This window comes from Cyanistes caeruleus, chromosome 34 (genome assembly GCF_971803275.1).
Source record: "Cyanistes caeruleus chromosome 34, bCyaCae1.hap1.1, whole genome shotgun sequence".
Lineage (NCBI taxonomy): Eukaryota > Metazoa > Chordata > Aves > Passeriformes > Paridae > Cyanistes > Cyanistes caeruleus.
This window is the reverse complement of record NC_141735.1, coordinates 1,023,240-1,042,649: the sequence shown is the minus strand read 5'-3', so window position 1 is coordinate 1,042,649 and position 19,410 is coordinate 1,023,240. Positions and strand designations below refer to the sequence as shown.

The following is a 19,410-nucleotide window of genomic DNA, read 5'->3' as shown; positions in this document are numbered from 1 at the left end:
CGCGGCCTTCAGGGGGATTGGCGGGGGGGTTGTGACGTCACGGCGGAGGGGTGACGTCACGGCGGCGCTGGGGTGGTGACGTAACTCAAAACAATATTGACATTCAGCCCCGCTCATTAGCATGGCTCCGCCCACCGACCTGCCCGCCACACTCCGGTCCAACGCCTCATTTGCATAGCCCCGCCCACAGCTCGTGCACATTTTCGCTCTCATTTGCATAATGCAAGGCTTGCATACGATTTGCATAAATCCGGCCGTGATCCAGCCCCTCATTTACATAACCGCGCTCATTATGCAGCCAAAGTCCCGCCCCCATTCAATTCTCAAGAGCGCGTTTTCATTTAGGCCACGATCACAATGCGTGCGTTAATCACGCCCCTTTTGTGGGCGGGCTCAGATCTATGCCCCGCCCTTAGGGGGGCGTGGCCTCACTTATTCCCGCCTTTTCTTCCGGAAGTGACGTCGCCTCCGCGGCCTCTCTACCCGGAAGTGCCGCCGCAGGTGAGCGCGCGCCGCGCGGCGGGGGCGGGGCCTTGGGGGGGTCCCGGAGGTTCCCCCCGCCCCTCCCCCACCCCCGGGGGTCCCTGACCCTCCCCTCCCCCCCCCCGGTGTCCCCCCAGCCCCGCCATGTCGCGCGCCACCAAGCGGAAGCACGTGGTGCGCGAGCTGCTGGAGGAGCGCGTGCAGCCCGCGGAGGGACAGAGCGTGGTCAGGGTGAGAGCGGGGGGACAGCGGGGGGACACCCGGGGGACAGCGGGGGACAACGGGGACACACCCGGGGGGACACCGGGGGACAGCGGGGGACAGCGGGGGGACAGCGGGGGACAGCGGGGGGACACCCGGGGGACAGCGGGGGACAGCGGGGGGACAGCGGGGACAGCTGGGGGGACATTGGGGACAGCGGGGGGACAGCGGGGACACTGGAGGGACACTGGGGGGACGTTTGGGACACCTCGGGGACACTGGGGACACACCAGGGGGACACCGGAGGGACATTGGAGATATCGGGGGGACATTTGGGACACATGGGGACACAGCCGCGGGCACCTGGGACACACCTGGGGACAGCTGGTGGCACTCCGGGGACATTGGGGACCGATCCGGGAAGGGACACGGCAGAGGGGACACAGCAGGGGGACACCGCGGGGACACGAGAGGTGGCCTGGGGGACGCTGAGGGGACACTGAGGGGACAAGGCCCCATCCTGGCGTGTCCCCGCAGGTGTTGGGGACACCGGGGAACAACCTGCACGAGGTGGAGACGGCGGAGGGGACGCGGTTCCTGGCCAGCATGCCACCGCGCTTCCGGCGCCACATCTGGATCAAGAGAGGTGACGTTGGCATTGTCACCCTGTCACTGTGTCATTGTCACCCTGTCACTGTCACCCTGTCACTGTGTCACTGTGTCACTGTGTCACTGTCACCCTGTCACTGCCACCGCGCTTCCGGCGCCACATCTGGATCAAGAGAGGTGACATTGGCATTGTCACCCTGTCACTGTGTCATTGTCACCCTGTCACTGTCACCCTGTCACTGTGTCACTGTGTCACTGTGTCACTGTCACCCTGTCACTGCCACCGCGCTTCCGGCGCCACATCTGGATCAAGAGAGGTGACATTGGCATTGTCACTGTGTCACTGTGTCATTGTCACCCTGTCACTGTCACCCTGTCACTGTGTCACTGTGTCATTGTCACCCTGTCACTGTCACCCTGTCACTGTGTCATTGTCACCCTGTCACTGTCACCCTGTCACTGTGTCACTGTGTCATTGTCACCCTGTCACTGTCACCCTGTCACTGTGTCATTGTCACCCTGTCACTGTCACCCTGTCACTGTGTCACTGTGTCATTGTGTCACTGTCACTGTCACCCTGTCACTGTGTCACTGTGTCACTGTCACCCTGTCACTGTCACCGCGCTTCCGGTGCCACATCTGGATCAAGAGAGGTGACATTGGCATTGTCACCCTGTCATTGTCACCCTGTCATTGTCACTCTGTCACTGTGTCACTGTGTCACTGTCACCCTGTCACTGTCACCCTGTCCTTGTGTCACTGTCACCCTGTCACTGCCACCGCGCTTCCGGCGCCACATCTGGATCAAGAGAGGTGACATTGGCATTGTCACCCTGTCATTGTGTCATTGTCACCCTGTGACTGTGTCACTGTCACTCTGTCACTGTCCTGTGTCACTGTCACTGTGTCACTGTCACTCTCTCATTGTCACCCTCTCATTGTCACTGTCACCCTGTCACTGCCACCGCGCTTCCGGCGCCACATCTGGATCAAGAGAGGTGACACCGCTGGCATTGTCACCCTGTCATTGGCATTGTCACCCTGTCATTGTCACTGTGTCACTCTGTCACTGTGTCACTGTCATTGTGTCATTGTCACCCTGCCATTGTCACCCTGCCATTGTTCCATCCTCACCTTGCCACTTTGTCTTGTCATCGTTCTGTCATTGTCACCTTGCTACTGTCACCCTGTCACTGTCCTGTCACTGTCACCCTGTCACTGTCTGTGTCACTGTCACCCTGTCACTGTCCCGTTACTGTCACCCTGTCATTGTCCCCCATTGCTGTCACCCGGTCATTGTCCCGTGTCACTGTCACCTTGCTACTGTCACCCTGTCACTGTCTGTGTCACTGTCACCCTGTCACTGTCCCGTTACTGTCACCCTGTCATTGTCCCCAGTCGCTGTCACCCACTCATTGTCCCCATGTCATTGTCACCTTGTCATCGTTCCCTCTGTCACTGTCACCTTGACACTGCATCCTGTCATTGTCCTGTGTCATTGTCCCCCTGTCATTGTCCGTGTGTCCCCCAATGTCCCCCCTGTGTCCCCCCAATGTCCCCGATGTCCCCCCAGGTGATTTCCTGCTCGTCGATCCCATCCAGGAGGGCTCCAAGGTCAAAGCTGAGATTTCCCTGGTGCTGCTCCCGCCCCACGTGCGCTCGCTGCAGCGCCAGGGGCTCTGGTAGGACCCCAAAACACCCCAAAACTCCCCAAAATACACCCAAAACACCCCAAAAACACCCAAAAACACCCCAAAATACACCAAAACACCCCAAAATACACCAAAACACCCCCAAACTACCCCCAAAATTCCCCAAAACACCCCAAACCACCCCAAAATACACCCAAAAACACCCCCAAAACACCCAAAAACACCCCAAAATCACCCAAAACACCCCCAAAATACCCCCAGACACCCCCAAACCACCCCAAACCACCCCAAAATACACCGAAACACCCCAAAACACCCCGAAACATGCCCAAAATACCCCAAAACTCCCCCAAAATATCCCAAAGCCCCTCCCCAAATTCCCCCAGTGCTCCCAGTCCCTCCCAGTGACCCCCCTGCCCCTCCCCCAGTGCTCCCAGTGACCCCCCTGCCCCTCCCCCAGTGCTCCCAGTGCTCCCAGTGACCCCCCTGCCCCTCCCCCAGTGCTCCCAGTGACCCCCTGCCCCTCCCCCAGTGCTCCCAGTAACCCCCCCCGCCCCTCCCCCAGTGCTCCCAGTGACCCCCTGCCCCTCCCCCAGTCATCCCAGTAACCCCCTGCCCCTCCCCCACTGCTCCCAGTGCTCCCAGTTCACCCCAGTGACCCCCCCGCCCCTCCCCCAGTGCTCCCAGTGACCCCCCCGCCCCTCCCCCAGTGCTCCCAGTAACCCCCTGCCCCTCCCCCAGTGCTCCCAGTGACCCCCCCGCCCCTCCCCCAGTGCTCCCAGTAACCCCCTGCCCCTCCCCCAGTGCTCCCAGTAACCCCCTGCCCCTCCCCCACTGATCCCAGTAACCCCCCCCGCCCCTCCCCCAGTGCTCCCAGTGACCCCCCTGCCCCTCCCCCAGTGCTCCCAGTGACCCCCTGCCCCTCCCCCAGTGCTCCCAGTGACCCCCCCGCCCCTCCCCCAGTGCTCCCAGTGACCCCCCTGCCCCTCCCCCACTGCTCCCAGTGACCCCCCCCGCCCCTCCCCCACTGCTCCCAGTGACCCCCCCCGCCCCTCCCCCACTGCTCCCAGTGCTCCCAGTTCACCCCAGTGACCCCCCCCGCCCCTCCCCCCCAGGCCCGAGGCCTTCGCCCCCCTGGAGAGGAAAAACCCCCGGGAAGGGTGAGTGGGGGAGGGGCAAATGGGGGGATTAATTAGGGAGGGATTGTTAATTAGGGATGGGATTGTTAATTGGGGAGGGATTGTTAATTGGGGATGGGATTGTTAATTAGGGGGAGGGATTGTTAATTGGGGCAGGGATTGTTAATTAGGGGAGGGATTGTTAATTGGGGATGGGATTGTTAATTGGGGGAGGGATTGTTAATTGGGGATGGGATTGTTAATTGGGGATGGGATTGTTAATTGGGAGTGGGATTGTTAATTGGGGATGGGATTGTTAATTGGGGAGGGATTGTTAATTAGGGATGGGATTCTAAATTGGGGGAGGCATTGTTAATTAGGGAGGGATTGTTAATTGGGGATGGGATTGTTAATTGGGGATGGGATTGTTAATTGCGGATGGGATTGTTAATTGGGAGTGGGATTGTTAATTGGGGATGGGATTGTTAATTGGGGATGGGATTGTTAATTGGGGATGGGATTGTTAATTGGGGCAGGGATTGTTAATTGGGGATGGGATTGTTAATTGGGGGAAGGGATTGTTAATTGGGGCAGGGATTGTTAATTGGGAGTGGGATTGTTAATTAGGGGGAGGGATTGTTAATTGGGGCAGGGATTGTTAATTGGGGGAGGGATTGTTAATTGGGGCAGGGATTGTTAATTGGGGATGGGATTGTTAATTGGGGCAGGGATTGTTAATTAGGGATGGGATTGTTAATTGGGGAAGGGATTGTTAATTGGGGATGGGATTGTTAATTGGGGATGGGATTGTTAATTGGGGATGGGATTGTTAATTGGGGCAGGGATTGTTAATTGGGGATGGGATTGTTAATTGGGGGAAGGGATTGTTAATTGGGGCAGGGATTGTTAATTGGGAGTGGGATTGTTAATTAGGGGGAGGGATTGTTAATTGGGGCAGGGATTGTTAATTGGGGATGGGATTGTTAATTGGGGATGGGATTGTTAATTGGGGCAGGGATTGTTAATTAGGGATGGGATTGTTAATTGGGGAAGGGATTGTTAATTGGGGATGGGATTGTTAATTGGGGATGGGATTGTTAATTGGGGAAGGGATTGTTAATTGGGGAAGGGATTGTTAATTGGGGATGGGATTGTTAATTGGGGATGGGATTGTTAATTGGGGATGGGATTGTTAATTGGGGATGGGATTGTTAATTGGGAGTGGGATTGTTAATTGGGGATGGGATTGTTAATTAGGGATGGGATTGTTAATTAGGGATGGGATTGTTAATTGGGGGAGGGATTGTTAATTGGGAGTGGGATTGTTAATTGGGGGAGGGATTGTTAATTAGGGGCAGAGATTGTTAATTAGAGATGGGATTGTTAATTTGGGATGGGATTGTTAATTGGGGGAGGGATTGTTAATTGAGTGGGAGGAATTGTTAATTAGGGGGGAGGAACTGTTAATTGGGGAAGGGACTGTTAATTGGGGGCCAGGAATTCTTAATTAGGGGGGAGGAATTGTTAATTGGGGGCAATAATGGGATTTTAATTAATTGGGGGTAACGGAGGCGTAAATTGAGATTAATTAGTGAGGAAAGTAAGGGGACCTTAATTGGGGTGATCAGAGGGGATTAATTGGGGGGGTTAATTGGGGGGTTAATTGGGGGGGTGATAATGGAGGGGTTAATTGGGGGTGATAATGGGGGGGTTAATTGGGGTCATTAACGGGGACATTAATGGGGATGGGACTTTAAAGGGGTCACTTTGGGGTCACTTTGGGGACACTTTGGGGTCACTTTGGGGTCACTTCGAGGACACTTTGGGGTCACTTTGGGGTCACTTTGGGGTCACTTTGGGGTCACTTTGGGGTCACTTTGGGGACACTTTGGGGTCACTTTGGGGTCACTTTGGGGACACTTTGGGGTCACTTTGGGGTCACTTTGGGGACACTTTGGGGTCACTTTGGGGACACTTTGGGGACACTTTGGGGTCACTTTGGGGACATTTTGGGGTCACTTTGGGGACACTTTGGGGACAGTTTGGGGTCACTTTGGGGACACTTTGGGGACACTTTGGGGTCACTTTGGGGACATTTTGGGGTCACTTTGGGGTCACTTCGGGGTCACTTCGGGGTCACTTTGGGGACACTTTGGGGACACTTTGACCCCTCCCGGTGTCACCCCCCAGGGACGGCCCCGAGGGGCTCTTTGTGAACACCAACAGGGGGGGGACCCCTGGGGACAGCGGGGACAGCGATGGGGACAGCGATGGGGACAGCGATGGGGACAGCGAGGACAGCGGGGACAGCGATGGGGACAATGAGGAGGACAGCGGGGACAGCGACGGGGACAATGGGGACAATGAGGACGGCGCTGGGGACAATGAGGACGGCGCTGGGGACAGCGAGGAGGACACCGGGGACATCGAGGGACACGGTGGGGACACAAAGGACACCGGGGACAGGGACAGGGGGGACAGGGGGGACCCCCCCCAATAAAGGCCGCTGGTGGCACTGGGGACACGGGGCTGTGTCCCCTCCCCCACCCCCAGTGACACGCGGTGACACAAAAGCGACTCCGGAGAATTTTATTGTCCCCAGGGGCGGGGAGGGGGGACAGGGGCGTCCCAAAGGGGGTCCCAAAGGGGTCCCTGGGTGTCCCCAGGGATGTCCCCAGGTATCCAGGAATGTCCCCAGGGGTGTCCCCAATGTCCAGGGGGGTCCCCAGGGTGTCCCAAAGGGGTCCCTGGGTGTCCAGGAATGTCCCCAGGGGTGTCCCCAAGGTGTCCCCAATGTCCCCAGGTGTCCCCACGCCCCTCATTTGGTGATGGTGTTCCTGGAAGGGAAAGGGGGGATCAATGTCCCAGTGCTCCCAGTCCCCTCCCAGTGCTCCCAGTCCCCTCCCAGTGTCCCCAAATCTCCTCCCAATCCCTCCCAGTGCTCCCAGTTCCATTCCCAGTTCCTCCCAGTGTCCCCCAATCTCCTCCCAGTGTCCCCAAACCCCCTCCCAGTGCTCCCAGTCCTTCCCCAGTTTCTCCCAGTGTCCCTAAATCCCCTCCCAATGTCCCTCCAAATCCCCTCCCCGTGCTCCCAGTGCTCCCCTGATCCCCTCCCAGTGTCCCCAGTCCCTCCCTGTCCCTCCAAATCCCCTCCCAGTCCCTCCCAGTCCGTCCCAGTGCCCCTCAGATCCCATCCCAGTGCTCCCAGTGCTCCCAGTTCCCCCAGTCCCTTCCCAGTGTCCCCAAACCCCCTCCCAATGTCCCCCAATCCCCTCCCAGTGCTCCCAGTCCCTCCCAGTCCCCTCCCAGTGTCCCCAGTCCGTCCCAGTGCTCCCAGTCCGTCCTAGTGTCCCTAAATCCCCTTCCAGTCCCTCCCAGTCCCCTCCCAGTCCGTCCCAGTTCTCCCAGTTCCCCCAGTCCCTTCCCAGTTCCCCCAGTCCCTTCCCAGTGTCCCCAAACCCCCTCCCAGTGTCCCCCAATCCCCTCCCAGTGCTCCCAGTCCCTCCCAGTCCGTCCCAGTGTCCCCAGTCCCCTCCCAGTCCGTCCCAGTCCCTCCCAGTGCTCCCAGTTCCCGTCTCACGCGTTCATGCTCTTGCCGGAGCCGCTCAGGACGATGTACGGCGTTTTCTGGGCTCGCTGCTTCTCCTGCAGCAGCGCCACCGTGCCCAGGGGGGTGTCACTGGAGCTCATCTTCTTCAGCAGCTGCGCCCCAAAAACGGGGGGGGAACCCCAAAATCAGGGGGTGGCCAAAAACCCCCGAGAATCCCCCTTAAAAAACCCCAAAATCCCCCTTAAAAAACCCCAAAATCCCCCTGAAAAAACCCCAAAATCCCCCCAAAAAAACCTCAAAAAACCCCGAGAATCCCCCCGAAAAAACCCCAGAAATCCCCCCGAAAAAACCCAAAATCCCCCCAAAAAAACCCAAAAATCCCCCTGAAAAAACCCAAAAATCCCCCCGAAAAAACCCAAAATCCCCCCAAAAAAACCCTCAAAAAAACCCAAAATCCCCCCGAAAAAACCCAAAAATCCCCCCAAAAAAACCCCAAAAAATCCCCCCGAAAAAACCCCAAAATCCCCCCGAAAAAGCCCAAAATCCCCCCAAAAAAACCCTCAAAAAACCCCGAGAATTCCCCCAAAAATTCCCCCAAAAAAACCCAAAAATCCCCCCGAAAAAACCCAAAAATCTCCCCAAAAAAACCCAAAAATCCCCCTGAAAAAACCCCAAAATCCCCCCAAAAAAACCCTCAAAAAACCCCGAGAATCCCCCCGAAAAACCCCCGAGAATCCCCCTGAAAAAGCCCAAAATCCCCCCCAAAAAACCTAAAAATCCCCCCAAAAAACCCCAAAAAATCCCCCCAAAAAACCCCCAAAAATACCCCTGAAAAACCCAAAATCCCCCCGAAAAAAAACCAAAATCCCCCCGAAAAAACCCTCAAAAAACCCCGAGAATCCCCCCAAAAAACCCCAAAAATCCCCCAAAAAATCCCCCCGAAAATCCCCCTGAAAAAACCCCAAAATCCCCCAAAATTCCCTTAAAATTCCCTTAAAATTCCCCCAAAATCCCCCCCAATCCCCCCAAAGCCCAGGTCCCCTCACCGCCTCCTCGTCCAGTTTCTTCATCCTCCTCTCCGTCTTCATCTTCCCCGAGCCCTTCCCGTGGAAGCGATGGGAGAGCTGCCGGAACGCCTGGGGACAGCACAGGGGACACGGGGGACATTGGGGACACCTGGGGACACCTTGGGGACATTGGGGACATTGGGGACACTGGGGACACCTTGGGGACACCTGGGGACAGCACAGGGGACACCTTGGGGACATTGGGGACACCTTGGGGACACCTTGGGGACAGCACAGGGGACACTGGGGACATTGGGGACACCTGGGGACACCTTGGGGACACCTGGGGGACACCTTGGGGACACCTTGGGGACATTGGGGACACCTTGGGGACAGCACAGGGGACACGGGGGACATTGGGGACACCTGGGGACACCTGGGGACACCTTGGGGACAGCACAGGGGACATTGGGGACACCTTGGGGACATTGGGGACACCTTGGGGACCTTGGGGACACCTTGGGGACATTGGGGACACCTTGGGGACCTTGGGGACACCTTGGGGACATTGAGGACAGCACAGGGGACCTTGGGGACACCTTGGGGACACCTTGGGGATGTTTCAGGGACATTTTGGGGGTGACACCGGGGTTTGGTGACATCAGGGGTGTTGGTGACACCAGTGGAGGTTTGGGGACACCAAGGGACATTTGGGGACACCGGGGGACATTTGGTGACACCGGTGAAGGCTTGGTGACACCAGGGGACATTTGGGGACGTTTGGGGACACGTCACCTCCTTGGGGGTGAGCTTGCTGACACCAGTGGAGGTTTGGTGACACCAGGGGGGTGTTGGTGACACTGGGGGGGTGTTGGTGACAGGGATTTGGTGACACCGGGGGACATTTGGTGACACCGGGGGACACTGGGGGACGTTTGGGGACACGTCACCTCCTTGGGGGTGAGTTTGCTGACACCGGGGGGGTGTTGGTGACAGGGATTTGGTGACACCGGTGAAGGTTTGGTGACACTGGGGGACATTTGGTGACACCAGGGGACATTTGGTGACACCAGGGGACATTTGGGGACACGTCACCTCCTTGGGGGTGAGCTTGGGGGTGAGGGGAGTTTGGTGACACCAGGATTTGGTGACAGGGGGATTTGGGGACACCAGGATTTGGTGACACTGGGGACATTTGGTGACACCAGAGGACATTTGGTGACACCAGGGGACATTTGGGGACACGTCACCTCCTTGGGGGTGAGCTTGCTGACACCAGTGGAGGTTTGGTGACACCAGGGGACACCAGGGGACGTTTGGGGACATTTGGGGACACGTCACCTCCTTGGGGGTGAGCTTGCGGCCGGTCTCGTCCACGTACTCGATCTTGACGTCGGGCCGGTAGCCGTCCTTCTCCTTGAAATCCTGCGTGAAGCCCCGGAACTCCTCCCGCCGGCTGTACTTGTCATCGATGGCCCTGGGGACAGCGGGGACAGCGGGGGTGACACCGGGGACATGGGGGACAGACATTTGGGACATTGGGGACAGCGGGGACAGCGGGGGTGACACCGGGGACATGGGGGACAGACACTGGGGACATGGGGGGGGGCATTGGGGACATGGGGGACAGACACTGGGGACAGCGGGGACAGCCGGGGACAGCAGGGACAGACACTGGGGACAGCAGGGGTGGCACCGGGGACGTGGGGGACAGACACTGGGGACAGCGGGGACAGCGGGGGTGGCACCGGGGACGTGGGGGGGGGGCATTGGGGACAGCGGGGACAGCCAGGGGACATTGGGGACAGACATTAGGGACAGACATTGGGGACAGCGGGGACATCGGGGGGGGCACGGGGACAGTGGGGACAGCCAGGGGACATTGGGGACAGACATTGGGGACATTGGGCACAGCGGGGACAGACATTGGGGACAGCCAGGGGACATTGGGGACAGACATTGGGGACAGCCAGGGGACATTGGGGACATTGTGGGGGACAGCGGGGACATCGGGGGGGGCACTGGGGACAGCGGGGACATTGGGGACATTGGGGGGGCACTGGGGACAGCAGGGACAGCCGGGGACATTGAGGACAGTGGGGGGGGACATTGGGGACATCGGGAGGCTCAGGGCGACACGGCGGGTAGTGCAAGGGATGACACAGGTGACAGCCAGGTGACACAGGTGACACACAGGTGACACAGGTGACACACAGGTAACACACAGGTGACACCCAGGTGACACACAGTTGGTACAGGTGACACAGGTGACACCCAGCTGACACAGGTGACACACACGTGACACAGGTGACAGGTGACACACAGCTGACACAGATGACACACAGGTGACACACAGGTGACAGGTGACACACCCAGCTGACACAGGTGACACAGGTGACACCCAGGTGACACAGGTGACACCCAGGTGACACAGGTGACACACAGGTGACACACAGGTGACACAGGTGACACACAGTTGACACAGCTGACACAGGTGACACAGAGGTGACCCAGGTGACACACAGGTGACACAGGTGACACAGGTGAGACAGGTGCCAGGTGCCACTCACATCTTGTCCTCGATGCAGTACACGGCCGAGGGCAGGGATTTGTTCGGGGCTTTCACTCGCGCCACTTTCTGCACCGTGGTCTCCAACAGCCCTGGGGAGGGGACCCCAAAACCACCTCAGGGACCCCAAAACACCCCAAAACACCCCAAAAACACCTCAGGGACCCCCAAAAACACCTCAGGGACCCCAAAACACCCCAAAACACCCCAAAACCACCTCAGGGACCCCAAAAACACCCAAAATCACCCCAAAAACACCCAAAAACACCCCAAAAACACCCAAAACACCCCAAAAACACCCCAAAACGCCCCAAAACACCCCAAAAACACCCCCAAAAACACCTCAGGGACCCCAAAACACCCCAAAAACACCTCAGGGACCCCAAAAACACCCAAAACCACCCAAAAACACCCCAAAAACACCCCAAAACATCCCAAAAACACCCAAAAACACCCCAAAAACACCCAAAAAACACCCAAAAACACCTCAGGGACCCCAAAAACACCCCAAAACACCCCAAAAAACCCCAAAAACACCCCAAAAACACCCAAAACCACCCTAAAAGCACCCAAAAACACCCAAAACCACCCCAAAAACACCTCAGTGACCCCAAAAACACCCAAAAACACCCTGAAACACCTCAGGGACCTCAAAACACCCCAAAACACCCCGAAAGCACCTCAGGGACCCCAAAAACACCCAAAAATACCCCAAAAACACCCCAAGAACACCAACAGGGACCCCAAATCCCCCAAAATCCTCCCCAAATCCTTCCTGAGACCCCCCAAACCCCCCGACCCCCCCCAAATCCTCCTTGAGACCCCCCAAACACCCCCCGAGCCCCTCAAACCCCCCCAAAACCCCCCTGAGCCCCCCCAAATTCCCCCAAATCCCCCCCAAATCCCCCTGAGCCCCCCCAAATCCCCCCTGAGCCCCCCCCAATCCCCCTTGAGCCCCCCCAAATCCCCCCAAACCCCCCCAAATCCCCCCTGACCCCCCCAAATCCCCCCTGAGACCCCCCCGAACCCCCCCAAATCCCCCCCAAATCCCCCCAAACCCCCCCAACCCCCCGACCCCCACCTTTGTTCTGGCACAGCAGCAGCGCCGCCGCCAGGCCCCGGTTCACGATGGGCTCCTCGTCCAGGATCGTGGTGGAGGAGGCCGAGAACTGCGGGAAAAGGGGGCTCAGGGGGCACCCCAAAAATCGGGGGCACCCCAAAAAATCGGGGGCACCCCAAAAATCGGGGGCACCCCAAAAATCGGGGGCACCCTCAAAAAAATCCCCCCCCAAAAATCAGGAATCCCAAAAAAATTGGGAACCCCAAAAAATCCACTCCCCCCCCCCAAGATCGGGAACCTTCCCCAAAAAATCAGAGGCACCCCAAAAAATCGGGAACCCCCCCCAAAAATCGGAGCACCCCAAAAATCGGGGGCACCCTCAAAAAAATCCCCCCAAAAAATCGGGAATCCCAAAAAAATTGGGAACCCCAAAAAATCCGCCCCCCCCCCCCAGATTGGGACCCCCCCCAAAAATCGGGGGCACCCCAAAAAATCCCCCCCAAAATCGGGGGCACCCCAAAAAATCGGGGAACCCCAAAAAATTTGGAACCCCCCCAAAAAAATTCCCCCAAAATTGGGAACCCCCCCCCAAAAAATCCCCCCCCAAAATCAGGACACCCCCCCCAAAAAATCCCCCCCCAAATTGGGAACCCCCCCAAAATCTTCAGCTTCCTCCCTAATTTTGGGGTCCCCATCCCATTTTTGGGGTCCCCCATCTATTTTTGGGGTCCCTCATCCCAATTTTGGTGTCCCCATCCCATTTTTGGGGTCCCTTATCCCAATTTTGGGGTCCCCCATCTATTTTTGGGGTCCCTCATCCTATTTTTGGGGTCCCCCACCCCATTTTTGGGGTCCCCCATCCCATTTTTGGGGTCTCCCAGCCCATTTTTGAGATCCTTTATCCCATTTTTGGTGTCCTTTATCCCATTTTTGGTGTCCCCATCCCATTTTTGGTGTCCCCCAGCCCGTTTTTGGGGTCCTTTATCCCATTTTTGGGGTCCCCCAGCCCATTTTTGGGGTCCCCCAGCCCGTTTTTGGGGTGTTTCCCCCCGTTTTTGGGGTGTTTCCCCCCGTTTTTGGGGTGTTTCCCCCCGTTTTCGGGCTCTCACGTCCTGGTGCTGCCGCTCCTCGGCCAGGTTGACGCTGCTCCACCCCACGTTCTCCTCCCCCTCCGAATCCGGGGGCTCCGGGGGCGACGCCGGGCGCCCGGCGCGCTCCAGGGCCTGGGGACAGCGTTGGGGACGTTGGGGACAGCGTTGGGGACGTTGGGGACAGCATTGGGGACATTGGGGACAGCATTGGGGACGTTGGGGACATTGGGGACAGCGTTGTGGACATTGGGGACAGCGTTGGGGACATTGGGGACAGCGTTGGGGACGTTGGGGACAGCGTTGGGGACAGCGTTGGGGACATTGGGGACAGCGCTAGGGACATTGGGGACGTTGGGGACAGCGTTGGGGACAGCGTTGGGGACGTTGGGGACAGCGTTGGGGACATTGGGGACAGCGTTGGCGACAGCGTTGGGGACAGCGTTGGGGACATTGGGGACAGCGTTGGGGACGTTGGTGACAGCGTTGGGGACGTTGGGGACAGCGTTGGGGACAGTGGGGACAGCATTGGGGACATTGGGGACGTTGGGGACAGCGTTGGGGACATTGGGGACAGCGTTGGGGACATTGGGGACAGCATTGGGGACAGCGTTGGGGACGTTGGGGACAGCGTTGGGGACACTGGGGACATTGGGGACAGCGTTGGGGACAGCGTTGGGGACGTTGGGGACAGCGCTAGGGACATTGGGGACAGCGTTGGGGACATTGGGGACAGCGTTGGCGACAGCGTTGGGGACAGCGTTGGGGACATTGGGGACAGCATTGGGGACAGCGTTGGGGACATTGGGGACAGCGTTGGGGACGTTGGTGACAGCGTTGGGGACGTTGGGGACAGCGTTGGGGACATTGGGGACAGCATTGGGGACATTGGGGACGTTGGGGACAGCGTTGGGGACATTGGGGACAGCGTTGGGGACACTGGGGACAGCATTGGGGACAGCGTTGGGGACGTTGGGGACAGCGTTGGGGACACTGGGGACATTGGGGACAGCGTTGGGGACAGCGTTGGGGACATTGGGGACAGCGTTGGTGACAGCGTTGGGGACAGCGTTGGCGACAGCGTTGGGGACATTGGGGACAGCGTTGGGGACATTGGGGACAGCGTTGGGGACATTGGGGACATTGGGGACAGCGTTGGGGACACGGAAGGAACACGGGGAGAAAAAAATCCCCCCCAAACCCCCAGAACCGCCCCCCAAATCCCCCCCAGATCCCTTCCACATCCCACAAAATCCCCCCAAACTCCCCCAAATCCCCTCCAGACCCCCCCAAAACCCCCCAAATCTCCAGAACCACCCCCCAAATCCCCCCCAGATCCTCCCCAACCCCCCCCAAATCCTCTCCAACCCCCCCAAACCCCCCCAAATCCCCCCCAAACTCCCCCAAATCCCCCCCAAATCTCCAGAACCGCCCCCCAAACTCCCCCCCAGATCCCCTCCAACCCCCTCAAATCCCCCCAGACCGCCCCCAGACCCCCCCAAATCTCCAGAACCACCCCCCAAACCCCCCCAAATCCCCCCAGACCGCCCCCAGACCCCCCCAGACCCCCAAAAATCCCCCCCAGACCCCCCCAAATCTCCAGCACCGCCCCCCAAATCCCCCCCAGACCCCCCGAAATCTCCAGAACCACCTCCCAAACTCCCCCAAATCCCCCCCAGACCCCCCCAGACCCCCCCAAATCTCCAGAACCACCCCCCAAATCCCCCCCAACTCCCCCAAATCCCCCCCAAATCTCCAGAACCACCCCCCAAATCCCCCCCAGATCCTCCCCAACCCCCCCCAGACCCCTCCAAACTCCCCCAAATCCCCCCCAGACCCCCCCAAATCTCCAGAACCGCCCCCCAAATCTCCCCCAAACTCCCCCAAATCCCCCCCAGACCCCCCGAAACCCCCCCAAATCTCCAGAACCGCCCCCCAAATTCCCCCAAATCCTCTCCAACCCCCCCAAACTCCCCCAAATCTCCAGAACCACCCCCCAAACCCCCCCAGACCGCCCCCAGACCCCCAAAAATCCCCCCCAGACCCCCCCAAACCTCCAGCACCGCCCCCCAAATCCCCCCCAGACCCCCCAAATCCCCCCCAAATCCCCCCCAGACCCCCCAAATCCCCCCCAGACCGCCCCCAGACCCCCCTGACCATCAGCTCCTCCTGCTCCTCGCGGTTCCCGGCCAGGCCGTAGGTCGGGATCTCCCCCAGCGTCCGGCAGAATTCCGAGGTGGCGTTGAAGACGATGCTGCTCCCCCCGGCCCGGGGGTCCGGCCCCCCCGGGACCCCCCCAGAGCCCCCCCGGAGCAGCTCCAGCACCTGGGGGAGGAGGAGGGGTCACAGGGACCCCCCAAATTTGGGGTTATTTCATTTCATAATTCCCCTTTTTTGGGGGTATCCCAGGGCTGGGGGGGGGGGGGTTGGGAGGGGTTTTGGGGGTGCCAGGGGGGGTTTGGGGGGATTTTGGGGGGGTTTTGGGGTCCTGCAGGGAGGATCTGGGGGGATTTGAGGAATTTTGGGGTGCTGCAGTGGAAGTTTTGGGGGATTTGGGGGGATTTTGGGGATTTTAGGGTCCTGCAATGGAAGTTTTGGGGGATTTTGGGGGATCTGGGGGGATTTTAGGGTCCTGCAGTGGAAGTTTGGGGGATTTTGGGGGATCTGGGGGGATTTTGGGGTGCTGCAGTGGAATTTTTGGGGGATTTTGGGGGATTTTGGGGAATTTTGGGGTGCTGCAGTGGAATTTTTGGGGGATTTTGGGGATTTTAGGGTCCTGCAGTGGAAGTTTTGGGGGATTTTGGGGGATTTTGGGGATTTTAGGGTCCTGCAGTGGAAGTTTTGGGGGATTTTGGGGTGCTATTGGGAATTTTGGGGTCCTGCAGTGAGGATTTTGGGGGATTTGGGGGTGTTATGGGGAATTCTGGGGTCCTGCAGGGGAAGTTTTGGGGGATTTTGGGGCATTTTTGGGTGCTTCACTGAGGATTTTTGGGGCTTTTGGGGTGATTTTGGGGCGTTTTTTGGGTGGTTTTGGGCTGATTTCTGGGGTGTTTTTTGGGGTGGTTTTGGGGTGAGTTTTGGGGTGTTTTTGGGGGGGTTTTCAGGGCGGTTTTGGGGTTGTTTTTGGGTGGTTTTTGAAGTGCTTTTTGGGGTAGTTCTGGGGTGATTTTCAGGGTGTTTTTGGGGTGTTTTTGGGGTGTTTTTGAGGTGGTTCTGGGGTAGTTCTGGGGTAATTTTCAGGGTGTTTTCAGGGTGTTTTTGGGGTGTTTTTGAGGTGGTTTTTGGGGTGGTTCTGGGGTGGTTCTGGGGTGATTTTCAGGGTGGTTTTGGGGTGTTTTTGAGGTAGTTTTGAGGTAGTTCTGGGGTGATTTTCAGGGTGTTTTTGGGGTGTTTTTGGGGTTGTTATTGAGGTGGTTTTGAGGTGGTTTTGGGGTGATTTTCAGGGTGTTTCTGGGGTGTTTCTGGGGTGTTTTTCACCTTCTCTCCCCCTCCCTCGCGCAGCTCCCGCAGCTGCCGCAGGCGCCGGCCCCGCTCCAGCTGCTGCTGCAGCTCCTGCTCTGCCTCATCCTCCTCCAGGGCCGGGGGGGTCCCGGGGGCCGCTGCCTCCTCTGGGGGGCACCTCGGGGTCAGGGGGACCCCAAAACCCCCAAAAATCCCCCCAAAATACCCTAAAGCCACCCCCAAATCGCTCTGGACTCCTCCAAATCCCCAAATCCTTTCTCTGCCTCGTTCTCCTCCAGGGCCGGGGGGGTCCCGGCTCCTCCGGGGGAAAATCGGGGTTGGGGGAACCCCAAAATCCCATGAAAATGTCCCAAAAATCCTTCTCAGTCACCCTAAAACTCCCCCAAACCTCCTAAGTCCACCAGAAAACTCCCTCAGGCTCCCTAAACTTGCCCAAAATGCCCTAAAACTGCCCCAAATCTCATAAAATCCTCCCCATATCCCATCAAATCCCCCCAAATCCCCCCAAATCCCATAAATCCCCCCCAAATCCCATAAAATCCCCCCCAAACCCCCCCAAATCCCATAAAATCCCCCCCAAAATCCCCCCAAATCCCATCAAATCCCCCCGAAATCCCATAAAATCCTTCCCAAATCCCATAAAATCCCCCCAAACTCCCCCAAATCCCATAAATCCCCCCCAAATCCCATCAATCCCCCCAAAATCCCCCCAAATCCCATAAATCCCCCCAAAATCCCATAAATCCCCCCAAAATCCCATAAAATCCCCCCCAAATCCTCCCCAAATCCCATCAAACCCCCCCAAACCCTCCCCCAAATCCCATCAAATCCCCCCCAAAATCCCATCAAATCCCCCCCAAATCCCATCAAACCCCCCCAAACCCCCCCAAACCCCCCCAAAATCCCATCAAATCCCCCCCAATCCCCCCCAGACCCCCCAGACCCCCCGAGCCACCGTCACTGCTGATGTCCATGTTTTCCGTGCGGGTGTCGTCCGAGGGCAGCGGGGCCTGGGGGGTCCCCTCGGGGGGGCTGGAGGCGTTTTCGGGGTCCCCCCCAGCCCCTTCCTCATCCTCCTGCACCCGCCGGCCTCGGCCCCGAGACCTGGGGGGATTTGGGGGGATTTGGGGGGTATATGGGGAGGATTTAAGGGGATTTGGGGGGGATTTCGGGGGATTTGGGGGGGATTTTGGGGGGATTTCGGGGGATTTGGGGGGGATTTGGGGGAGATTTGGGGGGATTTGGGGGGAATTTCGGGGGATTTGGGGGGATTTCGGGGGATTTGGGGGGGATTTGATGGGATTTAGGGGGATTTGGGGGGATTTGGGGGGATTTTTGGGGATTTTGGGGGATTTGGGGCGATTTTGGGGGATTTGGGGGGGATTTCGGGGGATTTGGGGGGGATTTGGGGGGATTTAAGGGGATTTGGGGGGATTTGGGGGAGATTTGGGGGGATTTGGGGGGAATTTCGGGGGATTTGGGGGGATTTCGGGGGATTTGGGGGGGATTTGATGGGATTTAGGGGGATTTGGGGGGATTTGGGGGGGATTTAGGAGGATTTGGGGGGTATATGGGGAGGATTTAAGGGGATTTGGGGGGGATTTGGGGGGATTTGGGGGATTTGGGGGGATTTGGGGGGATTTAGGGGGGATTTGGGGGGATTTAGGGGGGATTTAGGGGGGATTTGGGGGGAACTGAACCCCAAACAGGACACCCAGGACCCCTCCCAGCTGAGCCTTGGTAAGACCCAAATTCTGCAGGATCCCCCCCAAAACCTTCCCAAGACCCCCAAATCCCCCCCAGGACCCCCCAAATCCCCCCCAGGACCCCCCAAATCCCCTTCAGGACCCCCAAAACTCCCCAAATTCCCCCCAGGACCCCCCCAAATCCCCCTCAAATCCCACCCAGGAGCCCCCAGATCTCCCCCAGAACCCCCAAAACTCCCCAAATCCCCTTCAGGATCCCCCAAATCCCCCCCAAATCCCCTCCAAGACCCCCCCACATCCCACCCAGGACCCCCCAAATCCCCTCCAGGACCCCCAAAACTCCCCAAATTCCCCCCAGGATCCCCCAAATCCTCTTCAGAACTCCCCAAATCCCCTTCAGGACCCCTCAAATCCCACCCAGGAGCCCCCAGATCTCCCCCAGGACCCCCAAAACTCCCCAAATCCCCTTCAGGACCCCCAAAACTCCCCAAATTCCCCCCAGGACCCCCCAAATCCCCCTCAAATCCCACCCAGGAGCCCCCAGATCTCCCCCAGGACCCCCAAAACTCCCCAAATCCCCTTCAGGACCCCCCAAATCCCCCCCAAATCCCCTCCAGGACCCCCCACATCCCACCCAGGACCCCCCAAATCCCCTCCAGGACCCCCAAAACTCCCCAAATTCCCCCCAGGATCCCCCAAATCCCCTTCAGAACTCCCCAAATCCCCTTCAGGACCCCTCAAATCCCACCCAGGAGCCCCCAAATCCCCTCCAGGACCCCCAAAACTCCCCAAATTCCCCCCAGGATCCCCCAAATCCCCTTCAGAACTCCCCAAATCCCCTTCAGGACCCCCCAAATCCCCCCCAGGACCCCCCAAATCCCCTCCAGGACCCCCAAAACTCCCCA

At 58.6% G+C, this 19,410-nt stretch overlaps 2 protein-coding genes across 3 annotated transcripts in view; one reads left to right on the top strand and one right to left on the bottom strand.

The window, feature by feature from the left end:
• Positions 1-396: 396 nt before the first annotated feature.
• EIF1AD (eukaryotic translation initiation factor 1A domain containing) lies at positions 397-6,636 on the top strand. The gene is made up of 6 exons (XM_086871057.1): positions 397-501; positions 621-714; positions 1,222-1,330; positions 2,867-2,975; positions 4,061-4,105; positions 6,254-6,636. The coding sequence occupies exons 2-6, from the start codon at positions 628-630 to the stop codon at positions 6,561-6,563; spliced, it is 660 nt and encodes a 219-aa protein (XP_086727183.1). The 5' UTR covers positions 397-501; positions 621-627; the 3' UTR covers positions 6,564-6,636.
• SART1 (spliceosome associated factor 1, recruiter of U4/U6.U5 tri-snRNP) overlaps positions 6,637-19,410 on the bottom strand; it is a 23,461-nt gene continuing 10,687 nt past the window's right edge. Inside the window, exons 11-20 of one of the 2 annotated variants that reach the window (XM_086870990.1) lie at positions 17,755-17,903; positions 16,815-16,945; positions 15,495-15,662; positions 13,359-13,472; positions 12,271-12,358; positions 11,191-11,281; positions 9,962-10,097; positions 8,660-8,749; positions 7,644-7,765; positions 6,637-6,900 (exon numbers count right to left, since the gene is read on the bottom strand). In XM_086870990.1, coding sequence (XP_086727116.1) covers positions 6,882-6,900; positions 7,644-7,765; positions 8,660-8,749; positions 9,962-10,097; positions 11,191-11,281; positions 12,271-12,358; positions 13,359-13,472; positions 15,495-15,662; positions 16,815-16,945; positions 17,755-17,903 — 1,108 coding nt within the window. In that variant the 3' untranslated portion in view covers positions 6,637-6,881. Of the gene's footprint in view, positions 6,901-7,643; positions 7,766-8,659; positions 8,750-9,961; positions 10,098-11,190; positions 11,282-12,270; positions 12,359-13,358; positions 13,473-15,494; positions 15,663-16,814; positions 16,946-17,754; positions 17,904-19,410 lie in introns of those variants that run through there. The other variant, XM_086870991.1, reaches the window with a different exon arrangement.